This window comes from Prionailurus viverrinus, chromosome B2 (assembly GCF_022837055.1).
Source record: "Prionailurus viverrinus isolate Anna chromosome B2, UM_Priviv_1.0, whole genome shotgun sequence".
Classification (NCBI taxonomy): domain Eukaryota; kingdom Metazoa; phylum Chordata; class Mammalia; order Carnivora; family Felidae; genus Prionailurus; species Prionailurus viverrinus.
The window spans coordinates 11,305,969-11,322,207 of NC_062565.1; the positions used below are offsets into that span (position 1 = coordinate 11,305,969).

The 16,239-nt window shown below is 44.8% G+C and overlaps 1 protein-coding gene across 6 annotated transcripts in view; it reads left to right on the top strand.

Annotated features, from left to right (window-relative positions):
* Positions 1 to 16,239, top strand: part of KIF13A (kinesin family member 13A) — a 217,401-nt gene that overhangs the window by 179,387 nt on the left and 21,775 nt on the right. For 4 of the 6 annotated variants that reach the window (XM_047860259.1, XM_047860257.1, XM_047860260.1 and 1 more), the window contains exons 23-31: positions 1,389 to 1,540; positions 2,072 to 2,204; positions 2,391 to 2,537; positions 6,863 to 6,901; positions 8,530 to 8,629; positions 10,711 to 10,837; positions 13,193 to 13,248; positions 14,984 to 15,108; positions 15,363 to 15,539. In XM_047860259.1, coding sequence (XP_047716215.1) covers positions 1,389 to 1,540; positions 2,072 to 2,204; positions 2,391 to 2,537; positions 6,863 to 6,901; positions 8,530 to 8,629; positions 10,711 to 10,837; positions 13,193 to 13,248; positions 14,984 to 15,108; positions 15,363 to 15,539 — 1,056 coding nt within the window. The remainder of the gene's footprint in view (positions 1 to 1,388; positions 1,541 to 2,071; positions 2,205 to 2,390; positions 2,538 to 6,862; positions 6,902 to 8,529; positions 8,630 to 10,710; positions 10,838 to 13,192; positions 13,249 to 14,983; positions 15,109 to 15,362; positions 15,540 to 16,239) is intronic. The other 2 variants (XM_047860258.1, XM_047860262.1) reach the window with 1 other exon arrangement.

Genomic DNA, 16,239 nt, shown 5'->3' on the forward strand with positions numbered 1-16,239 from the left:
CTTTGGAAATTGTGCGTTTTCTTTCTGGTTCTATACCTATCAAATTTCACATAAGTAAAGACTGTCAGGTCTTTCTTTTTCTGAAAATAAATGGCCCACTTTTTTTTCCACCTGTATTCACCCAAGTCTGTTTCTGAAAACCCATATTAATTATTTTTTTTGTTATTTGTGTCTGAATACTCTTAAATATTCCCCATCTTTGTTTGGATCCACAAAGCTATTCATGTAGGAGTATGAAACCTGAATTTTAAGTACATTCTGGTTAACAACTGGTTTGAGAAACACTAGTCTCAGGGACCTTGGATTCACTGCGTGACCTTAGGGTTTTTTTCATAAATAAAATGTGTAGGTTGGGGTGCCTAAGTGGCTCAGTTGGTTGAGCGTCTGACTCTTTATTTCAGCCCAGGTGATGATCCTAGAGTCATGGGATCGAGCTGCAAGTTGGGTTCCACACTGAGCATGGATCCTGCTTGGGATTCTTGCTGTGTCTCTCTCTCTCCTTCTGCCCCTCCCTCACTCACGCACACATGTATTCTCTCTCTCTCTCTCTCTCTCTCTCTGTCTGTCTCTTAAAAAAAGAAAAAGAAAGAAAGGAAATCTATGTTTGAAAAAAAAAATAAAATGTGTAGATTGTACTAATTGATCGTTAGTTTGTTTTCCTTCTAAAATTCTGGTTCTGTCTCCAAATAAACTAGATAAGAAGGTAAGTAGTAGAACATTAAGTTAGTATAGCACAGGTCTTTCTAGAAAGTAGAGCCACAGGGTTGTCTTCACCTGAGATTTCACTGAGTTGTTGCTGGAAAGAAGCATGGCTTTGTCCCTTGCCTGCCACAGCGTTCAGGGTGATCTACCTCTCAGCCCACTCGGCATTCATGCCCTCACGCTCCTCTGTCTGCATTTTATGATGAGGAATCAGAGCAGGAGAGTTTGAGAGCAAGAGCACAGACCCATGAAAATAATCATACGAAATTTAATTCTGTTCTTAGTCTCCCACGCCATCGCAAGGAGCAATCAGATGTTCTTTTTTTATGATGTGCTGATTAGTCCAAGGCAGCAGGAGATCAAGTGGTCCTTCAGAACCCAGAATGAACCCGGTGTAAGGAAGCAAGGATTCACTTCTGCATCTCACAAGCTCTATGACATGGGACAGGTTGCTTTCTCCAGTGTCCGCATTGCCTAAAGAAAGAAATTGCATTAAATCACCTTTTCCTGCCCCTTCCAGAACTAATGTTCTGGTTCTTGAAAACCGCACAGGTGGTTTTAAGGTTGGGATCAGACTAACAGCCTCCAAAGTGAATCTCTATGAGGCTAAAAGGCAAAATGGAAATTTCACCCAATTGCTTTATGCGTGATCCTTGTCACTCTTTCCTTGCTTCCGCTTATCCCAGGACTACGTGGTGACCGTGACAGAAGAGCTCCTGGAGTTCCTGTCAGATGGAGCCCTGGCCATTGAGGTGTGGGGCCACCGCTGTGCTGGGAACGGCAGCTCCATCTGGGAAGTCGACTCTCTTCATGCGAAGACAAGAACGTTGCATGACAGGTTTGTACTTGGCTGAGCTGGGTGCAGGGTCAAGGCTGGCACTAACACGGAGGCTAAGAGGAGGGGTCCCCAGGCCTGTGTCTTCCTCTGTGAAATGGGAACGATAAAAGGGACTAGCAGTCATTGAAGACATTCAATGTGGGGAAAGGCAAATCCTTTTGAGAAACAGGACTAAAACAGCTGCGTTCCTACCTGGGGAAATAAAACCAGCCTTGGGGGTGCCTGGGTGGCACAGCTGGTTAAGCATCCGAATCCTGATTTCAGCTCAAGTCATGATCTCACTGTTCATGAGTTCGAGCCCCGCGTCAGGAGCCTGCTTGGGATTCTCTCTCTCTGCCCCTCCCCTGCTCATGCTCTCTCTCTTTCTCAAAATAAATAAATAAAACTAAAAAGAAAAAAAGAAAATCTATATGACATACATAGTACAGTGCCCAGCCCATAGAAAGTGCTCAGTGGATGGTGACTCTTTTCCTGTTACTCACAATGTCCCTGGGCAGTGACACCGTTGTTCATGGGAATGTGATTTTGCAGGTGGAATGAGGTAACTCGAAGAGTAGAAATGTGGATTTCCATATTGGAATTGAACGAGCTAGGGGAATACGCCGCAGTGGAACTCCACCAGGCCAAAGATGTCAACACAGGGGGCATCTTTCAACTCAGACAGGTACCCGCCTTGTTTTTGTCTGTTTCGTGTGTCCTTTTTCGTCCCACTCGTAACACACCGTTTCTGGGAGTTTTCTAATTATCTGCCTCTGTGTTCCTGTTCCTCTTCCCTCCATCCCTCACCGTTCCCATCCCTGGTGCCCACTGCTGCGTCGCGCCCCTCCCATCCCACCCCCGACCTCTGCAGGGCCATTCCCGGAGGGTACAAGTCACAGTGAAACCGGTGCAGCATTCAGGGACACTGCCGCTCATGGTGGAAGCCATCTTGTCTGTGTCCATTGGCTGTGTCACTGCCCGGTCCACCAAGCTGCAGAGAGGGCTGGACAGTTACCAGGTAAGACAAGCCGAGCTGAAGCGGTATTTAATGAAGATTGGTTCATGAAGAACTAAGGCAGTCGGTGAATGTGACAGAACTCCTTGCCTTGACCTTATGTCTGCACCCTTCCCGTCACATTTGCATCCTTTTTACTAGACTTAAAATACTATATTGGTTTTGTGTTGATTAATAATAATTTTATTTATAAGCACATGTATGAATGCTATCTTACTCATTTACTTTAGGTGGATTTTATATCTGGCCCCAGTTATGTTATGTCGGGTATTTGGCATGGCTGCCTGGCCTGATCTACTTTCGTTACTATAAAATCGCCCCCATACACAGGCATAATTAAACAGTTCTTTGAAAGCCTTTTTTTTTTCTTTATTTAAATTAAAAGTTGTCCTCACGATCGTTTTTGTCCATTAAATCCCCCCCTTACTAAATCTTCTGTTCTCTTTTTGAAAAATTAAAAGATAGGAGGGCCCCTGGCTGGCTTTGTTGAGGGAGCATGCAACTCTTGATCTTTGATCGTGAGTTCGAGCCCCACCTTGGGTATAGAGATTACTTCTAAAAATAAATTTAAGGGGCGCCTGGGTGGCTCAGTCAGTTAAGCCTCTGACTTTGGCTTAGGTCACGATCTCACAGTTCATGAGTTTGAGCCCCACATCGGGCCCTGTGCTGACAGCTCAGGGCCTGGAACCTGTTTCGGATTCTGTGTCTCCCTCTGTCTCTGCTCTTCCCCTGCTTGTACTCTGTCTCTCACTCTCTCTCTATCTCTCTCTCTCTCTCTCTCAAAAATAAACAAACATTAAAAAAAGATTTAAAAAATAAATTTAAAAATAAATATTTATAAAAAGTAAAAGATGTGAACATCTAAGAATTGGTCTTCTTACTACCAATCACAGCTCTCATCACTCCTTGAGAACAAACTTTCAGATCAGGAAATTGCCCCCAGTGGCCTGAGAGAAGGCCTGTGCTTCACTCAGTCCGCAGTTTACAGGCGGGTGTGAATTAGGAACTGGAAGAAGCCACCCGTGCAACTCTGGCTTCCTGTGAGCCACATGTGACTGGGAGCACTCCCTGTTGTAACAGAAGAAAACGTTTCTCTGTGGGGTCTGGGCAGAAGCCGCCCATCTGGAGAATGATCCACCTTTCATCTCAGCTTCCTTCAGTTCCCTGGCTGGCATTCAGGCGGAGACTTCTCTGAAAGCTCAAAGGAACATTGGCAGGGTGCCTGGGTGGTTCAGTCGGTTAAGCGTCTGACTCTTGATTTCGGCTCAGGTGATGATCTTACTGTCCGTGAGTTTGAGCCCCATGTCGGATTCTGCACTGACAGTTCAGAGCCTGCTTCAGATCCTCTGGCCCCCTCTCTCTGCCCCTCCCCCACTCACTCTCTGTCTCTCCCTCTCTCAAAAATAAATAAACATTAAAAAACCTCTTTATAGGGGCGCCCGGGTGGCTCAGTCGGTTAAGCGTCCGACTTCGGCTCAGGTCATGATCTCACGTTCCGTGAGTTCGAGCCCCGCATTGGGCTCTGTGCTGACAGCTCAGAGCCTGGAGCCTACTTCGGATTCTTTGTCTCCCTCTCTCTCTGACCCTCCCCCGTTCATGCTCTGTCTCTCTCTGTCTCAAAAAATAAATAAGCATAAAAAATTTTTTTAAAAAACAACCTCTTTATAAAAAAATAAAATATAAAAGGAACATTGGTTTGGACGACTAGGCCTTAAGGAAGGCAAAGCTTTGTCAGACATCGCCTTCCCTTTCCCAAGCCAAAATTGCCCCTGATTGTCAGAGCCAGGGAGACTATGGAGGAAGGCATAAGGACAGTCTGCTGTTTGAGGGGAGGCTTCTCCCACAGACTTTTCCTCATGTGTGGTGTAGGAAACTGGGTGTGGATTCTTGTCCCAGCTCAGTCCCTCCCTCAGGCCATCAAATTTGGGGGTGGCTACAGGGCCTGGTAGAAAGGTCACTGGCCTGGAGTGGGGGGATCTGGATTCTTAAGTCTAGCTTGGCCTTCTTGGTCACCTTGTTGCAGTAACACAAACCTCCAGTTCCTTTTTTGTCTTCTCCAGAATGATGAAGTAGACCTAATAATTCCCTGAGATCCCCGTCTGTAGTAAAGGCTTAGTAGTAAAGGCTTAATAAATCTCTGATCTTAGATAAAACATTGAATCTGTGTCCTAAATCATGACCTATGAAATAGAGGGTCATCAGTTGACTGAAGGTTCCTATTTGAGAAACCTCATAAGCATTGATTATTTGCACTTTTAATACATCTCTAGTGGGGCTCCTGGGTGGCTCAGTCGGTTGAGCATCTGACTTCCCCTCAGGTCATGATCTCACAGTTTGTGAGTTCAAGTCCCACATCAGGCCCTGAGCTGACAGGGTGGAGCCTACTTGGGATTCTCTCTCCCTCCTTCCCTCTCTCCTCCCCCGCCGACCCTTTCTCTCTCAAAATAAATAAATAAACTTTTTAAAAAATGATAAATTCAAGCTACATGTACTTTATTCATTAATGTGAAGAATAAGTCAAGAAAAATTACTTCGGGGGTGTCTGGCTGGCTCAGTCAGTAGAGCACATGACTCTTAATCTCGGAGTTGTGGGTTCGAGCCCCATATTGGGTGTAGAGATTACTTAAAAAATAAAATCTTTTAAAAAAAAGTAAAAAGATGGGGCCCCTGGGTGGCTCAGTTGGTTAAGCATCCGACTTCGGCTCAGGTCACGATCTCGCGGTTTATGAGTTCAAGCTCCACATCAGGCTCTGTGCTGACAGCTCAGAGCCTGGAGCCTGTTTCAGATTCTGTGTCTTCCTCTCTCTCTGACCCTCCCCTGTTCATGCTCTGTCTCTCTCTGTCTCAAAAATAAATAAACGTTAAAAAAAAAAAGTAAAAAGAAAAATTACTTCAGTATTAGGCAGCATTTAATAAGTTAGTTATTCAAATGATAATGATGGGCACCAAACTAAAACAAGAGTGGATTTTTCAGTCTTTGCAGAGAATATGTTTAACTATATTTTTAAAGCATTTTCTTACAAATGTTCATTTATTTTTGAGAGAGAGAGTGTTAAGCAGGGGAGGGGCAGAGAAAGAGGGGGACAGAGGACCAGAAGCAGACTCTTGCTGACAGCAGCGAGCCCCTTGTGAGGCTTGAACTCATGAAGAGCTCGCAAACCGTGAGATCATGACCTGAGCTGAAGTGGGATGCTTAAATGACTGAGCCACCCAGGTGCCCCAAAAGCACTTTTTAAAATCAGCATATTTGGAAGTATACTTAGATATGAGAATAATGTAATTATATTTTTAAAGCTCTTGAACAAAAACACTTTGTCTTTTTAAGACTAGACCACTTCACTGCCTGTTTGAATATTAACCCTCCAATAGCCATAGAAAAACCAAAGAAGATTGTTATATGGCTCAGCATTCACTTTCAGTAGAATCTGCCTCCATGTAGGCTATTCTCTACAAATGGAAGTTTCTTTATTCTTGTGTCTAAGGAAAACCGTCTCAACTAAGTCCTAATTTATTTTCAACATGGTGATTTTGTTTTGCCAAATGTTTTTGCCAAAATTGTTTATGCAGTTACTGTAAACTATTGCCATGGGTTTAGGACAGTTCTGAATTTTAGGACAGTTCCGATTTTTCTGATTGGTGTGATGCTAATATATCCAGTAGTGGATGACAATGGATCCATATATTCAATATGGCAGGCTGTGCTCTTGTTGCAATAGTACAATGCAGAACTTCGTATGTGAATGGCCTTTAGGCTCCCAGTGGGCTTTCCCCTGTGATGATTTCCTCACTGCATGTGGTGTGGTGCAGGGAAAAGGGCACTGAGTGGGGAAATTAGCAGCTTGGCTCCCAGTCCCGACTCTGCCACTATTTGGCAGATTTAGCCTTGGGTTAAATCATTTCATCCCTCAGGACCCTGACTGCCTCGTGGTTAAACTATGAGGTGAAGGAATAGTCTAGTTTTGCCATTTTGTCTTTCTAAGCCTGGTCCAGATCTCAAGTAGCCCACCCCGCGATGTATATCCACCATTCACGTAACAGTAGAGTAAGGCCTGGCTCAATGATGTTGGTTCTTATTCCCATCTAAGAGAGTTCTTGTTTTTTAAATGACTGTTTTCTTTATTAAGAACAAACCAAACCAAACTCAAGTTCGTCATTCTAGATGAGTGAATTAAATCCACTAAACCTTTCTTGCAATTCATGTAAATGTTTTATTATGCTGGTGTTCTATGTGTTGTCCATTGTAATGCGTGTGCTACGCTTAAAGAATTATTTGTATGCTGTTTGAGAAACAAAATGCATGTCCTTTGTGTTTATTTTTTTCCTACCAGAGAGATGATGAGGATGGTGATGATATGGATAGTTATCAGGTATTACTGCTGCTGTCGATCTGTGGCATGGGGCACAGCTACTGCTAATTGCCGGCATCCGCCAAGCAGAGGGCAGGGAGGAGGAAGGAGGACCATCGAGCAAGACTATGGCAGTGTTTCACTCGCTTTGGATTTGCTTTAAGCATAATCAGGGATACAATACTCTCTCTATAGATTTCTCTGTCCGTTCAAAATGTATGACCAGAATACTGCATTGCCGCTATGACATCTTGAATGAGCCTGTAAAGACTTTCTAAGCAAGCCCATCATTGCTGTATTAAATTAATGACTTTACAACTTGTACAATTATGCATTCATAATCTTTGAGTAGAGTCTTGTCTTTTCTCCTCACCTCCAAGAGAGTAGTATTGTTCTAATACACCATTTTAGTTTAAAAGTCTCTTGCCAGATAGGAAATTGCAAAACATTTTCTGCACGTAGTTTAGTTTTATTTTGCCAGTTTTCCTCTTTCGTTAGGACCAAGCTTAATTATCCATAACTTAGAGAATTTAAATCTCAGCTTTTTCTTCTGGAATTTTAGCGGGGGAAGACAGTGCCTCTGAACTTGTACCCAGTCAGCAGTGGCTGGTCTGCTGTCGTGGAACATGGCATGATAGTAACAGGCCAGGCAGCAAGTCAAGAATGAGGTTTTCTGGGTTTGGTCCCCAGTCTTTGTGGTGATTCTCCGTAGTTTCCTGGTGAGCCTTCCTGTATGTAAACTGTGGGTACATTGCAGGTAAAGCCTCAGAGGTCCTCTGTGTCTGCTCTTACTGTCGTGTCTTAAAGGTTAGACTGGAATTAAGCAAGTCAGAGAGCATTTTGAGTTGAATTGGTGGATTTCTTGCCCTCAGAACTCTACTAAGAAAGAAAACAAACAAACAAAAACAGACTTTGCGAGGAAATACCAGTAGCCCCTTGGACCTCGGCGACGCTGTTAACTAACGTGCTGCTGCTGTCTGTGTGCTTCCTGCCACGTTGTTCACGGGGAAGTCCAACAGCTGCTTCTGGGGGTCATTAAAGCATGGCTGATGCATGTTGGGTGTTTGCATGGGAGATTTTTGGTTAGCTTTATGGTAGTGGTCAGAGGTGAAATGTTGGCAGCAAGTTTGAAAGGTTCTCTGCTCATCCCTTCTTTGCATTTCAGAAACTATATGTCATGAGGCCATTGAACTATGAACTATGAGGATGTCTGGTTTTTTTGCATTTCCATTTGCTGTTACATGGTTTGGGCTCTGTTCATGGTGTCTCTGCTTGGAATCACACATCCTTGAAACAAGTAGCTCCGATTTAAACATACACGTAGACACACACACACACACACACACACACACACACACACACACCATAGAAGAATCATCCCAACAGCTGGCGTAGCTTGAGCTTCTCTTGCTTTTAAGTATAATTATCCTTTCGGAAATCCAGGGGCTCTGATTTCTGAGTTAACGGGTTCCTCGATCAGCATGCTGTGTTTCTGAGACCCCTTTGCTTTCTTGCATATTAATCACACAGCAATGTTCAATGGCCTTTCCTAATGAAAACTTTCCTGATCGATGTAAACATGTTTGTTAAAAAAAAGAAATAGCCATCTGTGCACTCTACAGGAAGATGTTTTCCCTCCCTGATGTCAGGAAGAAGACTTAAACTCTGTGAGGGAAAGGTGGTCTGACGCACTCATCAAACGACGAGAATACTTAGATGAACAGATTAAAAAAGTCAGCAATAAAAAAGGTATGTGAGATTAAACTCTTTCCCGGGACTGGCTTTTTCACATCGAGACAGTGACAACAGGTTGTTTTCTCCTCTCAGCTGGACAGTGATATCGTAGTATTTTGACCTTGTGACAATTATAGATGTTAGCGAATCATTTTGTATGGTATTGAATTTGAAAGTCATAAGCATTCACAAAACTCTAAGTGAACTGTGTGACACTAAATGTTAAACTCAAATTTTGTTTCGGGTCGCCTGGCAGGCTCAGTTGGTGGACTGTGCGACTCTTGATCTCAGGGTTTTGAGTTTGAGCCCGTCACTGGGTATAGATTACCAAATAAAATAATAATTGAGAAAAATAAACTCAAATTTTGTTTTGATGAATGCAAATGCGGTCATCTCATTATGACTACCGACATCTCATTATGAGGTGTTCTGGGCTCAGACCCCGGGACTGATGGCAACTAGAGGGTCACGTCTGAAACCACAGCCCTTGGCAGGTCAGCGCCCAACTCCTCTTGGGTGGCAGCCGTGTGCTCAGCTGGTGCAGGTTGGCTTAAGCTGGTCCACCCAATGCTACCAGCTCCAGGGATTGTTTGCTTATATTGGCAACAGCCACTCGGACTCTAGCATAGAAGTATGTTCTTAAAACCCTTAGTCTCTCATCCTGACTTTATGATCCGTTCATTGTGGTTGGTTCTGTACCAAAGGACACATTATGAATGTTTATCCATTTCAGGTAGAGGTTAGCAAAAGCTCCCCCTCGATAAAAAATCTTGGCTAAACATTCTTTTTATTTTTAATATTTATTTATTTATTCATTCATTCATTCATTTTTAATTTTTTTCGTGTTTTTTATTTATTTTTGAGAGACAGACATGAGCAGGGGAGGGGCAGAGAGAGAGAGGGAGACACAGAATCCGAAGCAGGCTCCAGGCTCTAAGCCCTCAGCACAGAGCCTGACGTTTGGCTCAAACCCACAAACTGTGAGATCATGACCTGAGCCAAAGTCTGACGTGTAAACAACTGAGCCACCCAGGTGCCCCTATTTTTGAGAGACAGAGACAGAGACAGAGAGACAGAGAGGGAGACAGAATAAGAGTGGGGGAGGGACAGAGGGAGAGGGAGACACAGAAACCAAAGCAGAAGGCTCCAGGCTCCGAGCTGTCAGCACAGAGCCCGACGTGGGGCTCAAACTCCCAAACCATGAGATCGTGACCTGAGCCAAAGTGGAATGCTTAACTGACTGAGCCGCCCAGGTGCCCCTTGGCTCAACATTCTTGGCATCAGTTTGTGTACAAGCTCGGCCTGCTAATGTCAACTCACTTTGACTATACCTTTGTAGCTGCAGAGTTGAATTATGAATCCAAGGACTTCAAAATATATTAAATAAAATCTCCTTCCTAACAAGCGTGAAGGACAATGAAGTTAGTTGTAGAGAGTGCAGTATGTTGTGGGTTTCAATCATCTGTAGTGTATAGTTTTATGAGGCGGTGTCACACCCCTCATTTCATTGGCTCCTTCCAAGAAACGTGTGAAGTAGACATAACTTGTATTATCCCTTTTTGACTCATTAGGAAGCCCAGACTCTTCTGTGAACAACTTCCCCCAAGTACAGAACCAGGAAAAACAACCTGTATTCTCATCCCTGTCCCAAGGCTGTTTCTGCGTCCCTTCCTGATGGTCCATCAGGCGAGAGTCCTGGCCCCTGAGAGCTTGTCTGGGTGCTCAGGCTGGAGCTTTGAAGCCTCATGTCCTTTTTTGGAACATCATGGATGTTTAAGCCACTTGGGGAATGTTACTGAATGAAAACCTATTTATTTTAAATTTGGAAATTGTCGGGGTGCCTGGGTGGCTTGAGCGTCCAACTTTGGCTCAGGTCATGATCTCACGGTTTGTGAGTTCGAGCCCTGCATTGGGCTCTGGGCTGACAGTGCTGAGCCTGCTTGGGATTCTCTCTCTCCCTTTCTGCCCCTCCCCTGCTCCCACACATGCTCACTCTCTCTGTCTCTCAAAAGTAAAACATTTTTTAAAATAAAAATAAATTTGGAAATTGTCTTCCCCCCCCCCCCCGGCGCCCATCCCCTCATTTTGTCCTGCAGAGAAGACGGAGGACGACGTGGAGCGGGAGGCCCGGCTTGTGGAGCAGTGGGTGGGACTGACGGAGGAAAGAAATGCCGTGCTGGTGCCTGCACCGGGCAGCGGGGTCCCTGGGGCGCCCGCTCACTGGTAAGTGTTGTCCGTTCCCCCCACTCAGGCCTGACATGATGGTGGCCGGCCGGCACCAGAGGCATGCCAGTGCCTTTCCAGGGCTGTCACAGTAAATGCTAAGTGACGTGAGCTGCCCAGGGAGGGACCACCCATCTCTGGTGCTGTCTTCCCTTCTCTCCTCCCCCACTGCAGCCAACTTCCTCTGCCGGGAAGCCGGGGAGTGAGGATTAGCTGGCCTGCAACCAAATACCCCATGTCTTAGTTTCTCCACATGAGCATTTTGGACACGGTTTCCTGATCTCCAGAAATTCTCTTAGTTGGACTTGAAAGAAGGGTGTTTCCAGGGTCTATTTGGAGAGGGGAGAAAATATATTTTCTTATTAGCCTTCATTGCCTGCTCTGTTTGGTCACTAACACACAGTAACCAGCTCTCGAGCACTAAATAACAGTGATCAGTCAATTGATCACTCCATCCCAATGCTCATGAGAAACAGCATGGTATCCTAGGCTCTGCAGTCCAGTAGATCTGAATTTAGTTTCCAGCTGCAGCTCTTTAAGTGTTCAATTTCATTAACTTCTCTGAGGCTTTATTTCTAATCTATTAATGGACCTCCTTTTTTTTTTTCTTTTTTTTTTGGACTGTTGTAAGAATTAGAGTTAATATATTAAAAATACCTTGTCCATGGCGCCCATTTGTTAAATGGTAGCTCTTGCTGCTGCTTATTCTCATTCTCGTTCTTTTTACAAGAATATGTCCTAGGGGTTCCTGAGTGGCCTAGCTGGTTAAGTTTCCGACTTTGGCTCAGGTCATGATCTCACAGTTCGTGAGTTCAAACCCCGCATCAGGCTCTGTGCTGTCAGTACAGAGACCACTTCTGATCCTCTGTGCCCCCGAGTCTCTCTCTGCCCCTCCCCTACCCTCACTCTCTCTCAAAAATAAAAAAAAAACAAACATTAAAAAAAAGGAATGTGTCCTAGGCATTTAGGAGAAATTGGATTGCTTTTGAACAGAGAATTTACACGCCCAGATCGTGTCTTTAGGGTAGGCGTAGAAACATTAGTGATGTTATTTGTGTCCATAATGACAGATAGAAGTATAATGGATTCGATGGTATTATGAGACCAGAAAATCCAAATTTGCTGGCACATAATTTGTAACATGATGTTTCTCCCCACACAGCCCCCTGCTGTACTGGAATCCTGTAGGGCACACACACGGTCTGTCTGCTGGCCACGTGTTAACAGATGGATGCCTCATTCCCAGTCTTGTTCTGCTTCCTGAGGCCTTGTCTAGACAGTCTTTCTCCTTACCTCAGTCACCTTCATTTGAGCCGTTTCCAAACTTCAGATCATCTCGACTGTACAGTGGGTCCTGACCCTGAGTATTCTGATTCTCAAGAGAAAAGATGGGCTCAGGACTTTTCATTTTAAGAGGCCCTCCCCACTAGGTGACTCGGATGCACCTGGGCCAGTTTTTGATAAAACGCTGACTGTTTTGGTCTTTTTTGTCTTTCATTGTCTTTTTAGCCTTTTTTTATATATCTATAATTTTTTAAGTGTATTTATTTATTTTGAGAGGGACAGAGAAAGAGAGAGAGTGAGCAGGGGAGGGGCAGAGAGAGAGGGAGAGGGGGACAGAGGATCCGAAGCAGGCTCTACACTGACAGCAGAGAGCCCGATGCGGGACTCGAACTCATGAACAGCAAGATCATGACCTAAGCCAATGTTAGGTGCTTAACTGAACCAGCCAGGCGCCCCTCTTTTGGGCCTTTTATATGTCTCTCATTCTCGCCTCCTGTGAGTTTTTTCAATGTTGTCTTTATTGTTTATTTCCTCTGGGTTCTGATCCTGCCCCCTATCTCCATTGTTTTTTCTTTCTTTCTTTCTTCCTTTCTTTCTTTTTTTTTTTTTTAATGTTTTATTTTTGAGAGAGAGAGTGCACGCTTGAGGGAGACGCAAATCCAAATTAGGCTCCAGGCTCTGAGCCATCAGCACAGAGCCCGACACGGGGCTCGAACTCATGGACGGCGAAATCATGACCTGAGCCAAAGTCAGACGCTTAACTGGCTGAGCTACCCAGGCGCCTTCCCCATCTCCATTCTTAACAGCATCCCTTCCCTTCTTTCTCATTACTAGAATTATTTCTAGAAAGGCTTCAAAGAATCTTTGTTTCACTGGTAGTTCTTTATGGAAGTCACATAATTCTCATGATTTGTGTTGACAGGGACGTCAAGAAATGTGAAAATATTTCATTCATAGAATCTGTATCTCCACAGCAGTTCTCCTCCTCTTCCGTGCCTCTGTGGTGTTTGATTATCTAACAAGATGTAAAACATGTATTTTGTTATGATTAAATTTTGTTGTTGAATTTAGGATCCCACCACCTGGAATGGAAACCCACATCCCGGTTCTCTTCCTTGATTTGAATGGTAAGTAACCACCAGTGCTTTAGGTGTTCTTGTATTTAACTGAGGCTTGTAATCTATTCAGACCCACCTGATTGGGATCCTTGAATCACTTTTCTAATCACTCGTCTGTTGTGTCTAGGTGGCATTCTTAGTCCGACCAAATGCATGAAGTTTGACACACAGCATCACTGGTTATCCCACAGAGGAGTGCACAGTTTAAAAGAGAGTACCGAGAGGTTAAAAACTACACATGAAAACGTTAAAACTGGGGCACCAAGTGGTTCAGTCAGTTAAGTGTCTGACTCTTGGTGCAGCTCAGGTCTTGATCTCAGGGTCTCGAGTTCAAGCCCCATGCTGGGCTCTACATTGGGCTCCGCACTGGGCACAAACCCTACTTCAAAAACAAACAAACAAACAAAAACACACATTAGAACAGTTATGGTTTAGAGACATTAATGGACATAGGAGTTACCTGAGAAGGTAATCACCCGCAGAGATTCTGAGTTTTGAAACTTTGCAATGGCCTAGGAATCTGCATTTCTAACTAGTGCCATTTGCTCCCCACCCCCAATAGTATTGATATCAGAACATGATTACACTATAACCTTGCATTGAGGGTTGTTCTTTACTATGGCAATTAGACCAAACCTGTGTGAACCAAGAATGATGGTTCTTGTATTCAAGTATTCAAGTTCTTGTATTCAAGTATTTTAGCAGTAAAATCCATCTTCAGAATGCAATCTTAAATGGAACCCCTTTTGTAGAAGGTAAAAGCAGAGTTGCCAAGTGGGGAGGTAGGTAGGCTCAGGTAGGCTCTTTGACACGGCCCCCAGAATCTTAGAACACAGCCTGGAAACCTCTTTTTTGGAGGGAAGACCCAGGGAGGTTGGCTTTGGCTCTTCATATGAAGAGGTTTTTTGTTTTGTTTTATTTTGTTTTAAGTCTGGAAGTAAAATGTGTGCCTCATGAAGTGGTGAGTTCTCTGTTCTTGGGGGGATAAGAGCAAAGGTTGGACGATCACTTACAGAAATCTGTGAAGGGTGAATCCCACATGGCGTAGGGCTCTGGAGGAAGGTGATCCTCGTAGTTCTCCCAAGTACTCAAAACTTTGAATCTTTTTTTTTTTTTAAGTTTATTTATTTTGAGAGAGAGTGCAAGTGGGGAAGGGGCAGGGGGGGAGAGAGAGAGAGAGAAAGAGAGAAAGAGAATCCCAAGCAGCCTCCACACCACCAGCACAGAACCCAAAGCAGGGCTCGAACTCATGAACCACGAGATCATGACCTGAACCAGAACCAAGAGTCGAACTCTTAACCAACTGAGCCAGCCAGGCACCCCACAGAATTTTGATTCTAAATTGCTAATTTAGCTGTTCCAGTCTCTAATCGTGTGTAAGGGATGTAAGCAGGACACAAGCCTAACCCCAGGCTACACAAGGAATTGACATCAGAAAGCAAAGTTTCAGGTGTGTGTTTGTAGGGAAAATATTTGCTCCTAGGACTGCCTATGGGATATATTTGCCCATTTTATCAGAGACTCACAGGGTCCCTTTTTAGCTCTCCTAGTTGTCCCTGGAAAGGATACAAGCAATTGTGAGTTTTGGAGTCTCTGTTTCAACTGTGGGGTAAGGAAGGAAAGAAATGAAAGTGTGTTACTTGCAAACTTCATCAGTGGAAAACACGTTTTAAAAATGTTGGCGCTTGCTTAAAAAAAATGACTTTTCCTTCCACTTCTGTTTCTGTGCCCTGGATTTGGTCAGCGGATGACCTCAGTGCCAACGAGCAGCTCGTGGGCCCCCACGCGTCTGGTGTGAACTCCATCCTGCCCAAGGAGCACGGCAGCCAGTTTTTCTACCTGCCCATCATAAAGCACAGCGACGAGGAGGTAATTGAGCCCTAAGGCCCCGTTCGTGGGCTTCCGGTTAGTGCACAGCCCAAGGGCCTCTCTTCCCATGAAGCTGCCGTGGTCTGCACTGGGGGAGAGGACTGGGGAACTTGGAAAAGTAGAATGCGTTGTCGCTCAGAAGAGGTGAGGAGGAACATGTGTGACTCGGTGGGGCTGCGTTTATTTCCGTGCATGGTGTACATGTGCACCCCTGAGCCGTGTCTCTTTCCGCCTCCCCCTTCTCCCGTCCTTAGGTTTCAGCCACAGCCTCTTGGGACTCCTCAGTGCATGATTCCGTTCACCTGAATAGGGTCACGCCGCAGAATGAAAGGATTTACCTCATAGTGAAAACCACGGTGCAGCTCAGCCACCCAGCTGCTATGGAGTTAGTATTACGAAAACGGATTGCGGCCAATATTTACAACAAACAGGTAGTAATGGGGCCTGATTCTGCCGTTGCCTTCATGAGCTTGAAGTCCCTTCCTCCTGTCACAGGGTGGGGTTTTGTGGTGCCGATACAGTGGAAGTGCAAGTGCTTCCCACACTAGCCAAGTTACAGCCTGGTTCTCGTTGACCCAACATAATGGGGCATAAAGAGAGCAGAGGTAAATGTCACCCAACAGAGGGCTCTCTGCCTTGGCCGACTTGAAACGCATCATCCTAGGAGGCAGTGGGGCAGTGACATTTCGCTGTTCGAAATAGGTTAAGTGACAAATCCCAGCAGGATAGTGACAAAACAGGATGAGAAGCGGGCTGTAAATAAATCCCTGCTGCGTCCCCGGGTCTCATCTCAGAGGTGCTACAGGCCAAACTGAGCCTCTCCAGCCTTCTTCTGCCTGTGAGAGGAGGACACATTGATTCAGCCGTGTTGAGACCAATAGCAAGGCTGCCCATGGGGGAGAAGAGAAGCCCCCCAAATCCCTGGATGGGCTGCAGATTCTGTTATCTGATCCCCAAATGACAGCTGGACACTGTTGTCCTTCAGAGTCAGAGACAAGGATTTTTTTGATTTTATTTTTCGGGGCATTGTATGCGCATCAAAAATGTAGGCCTTGATAATGTTTCTGCAATCTGTAAAAGGCTGAATAGCATATATAGTATTTCATATCGCTTAATTCGGTTTTCCTTTCC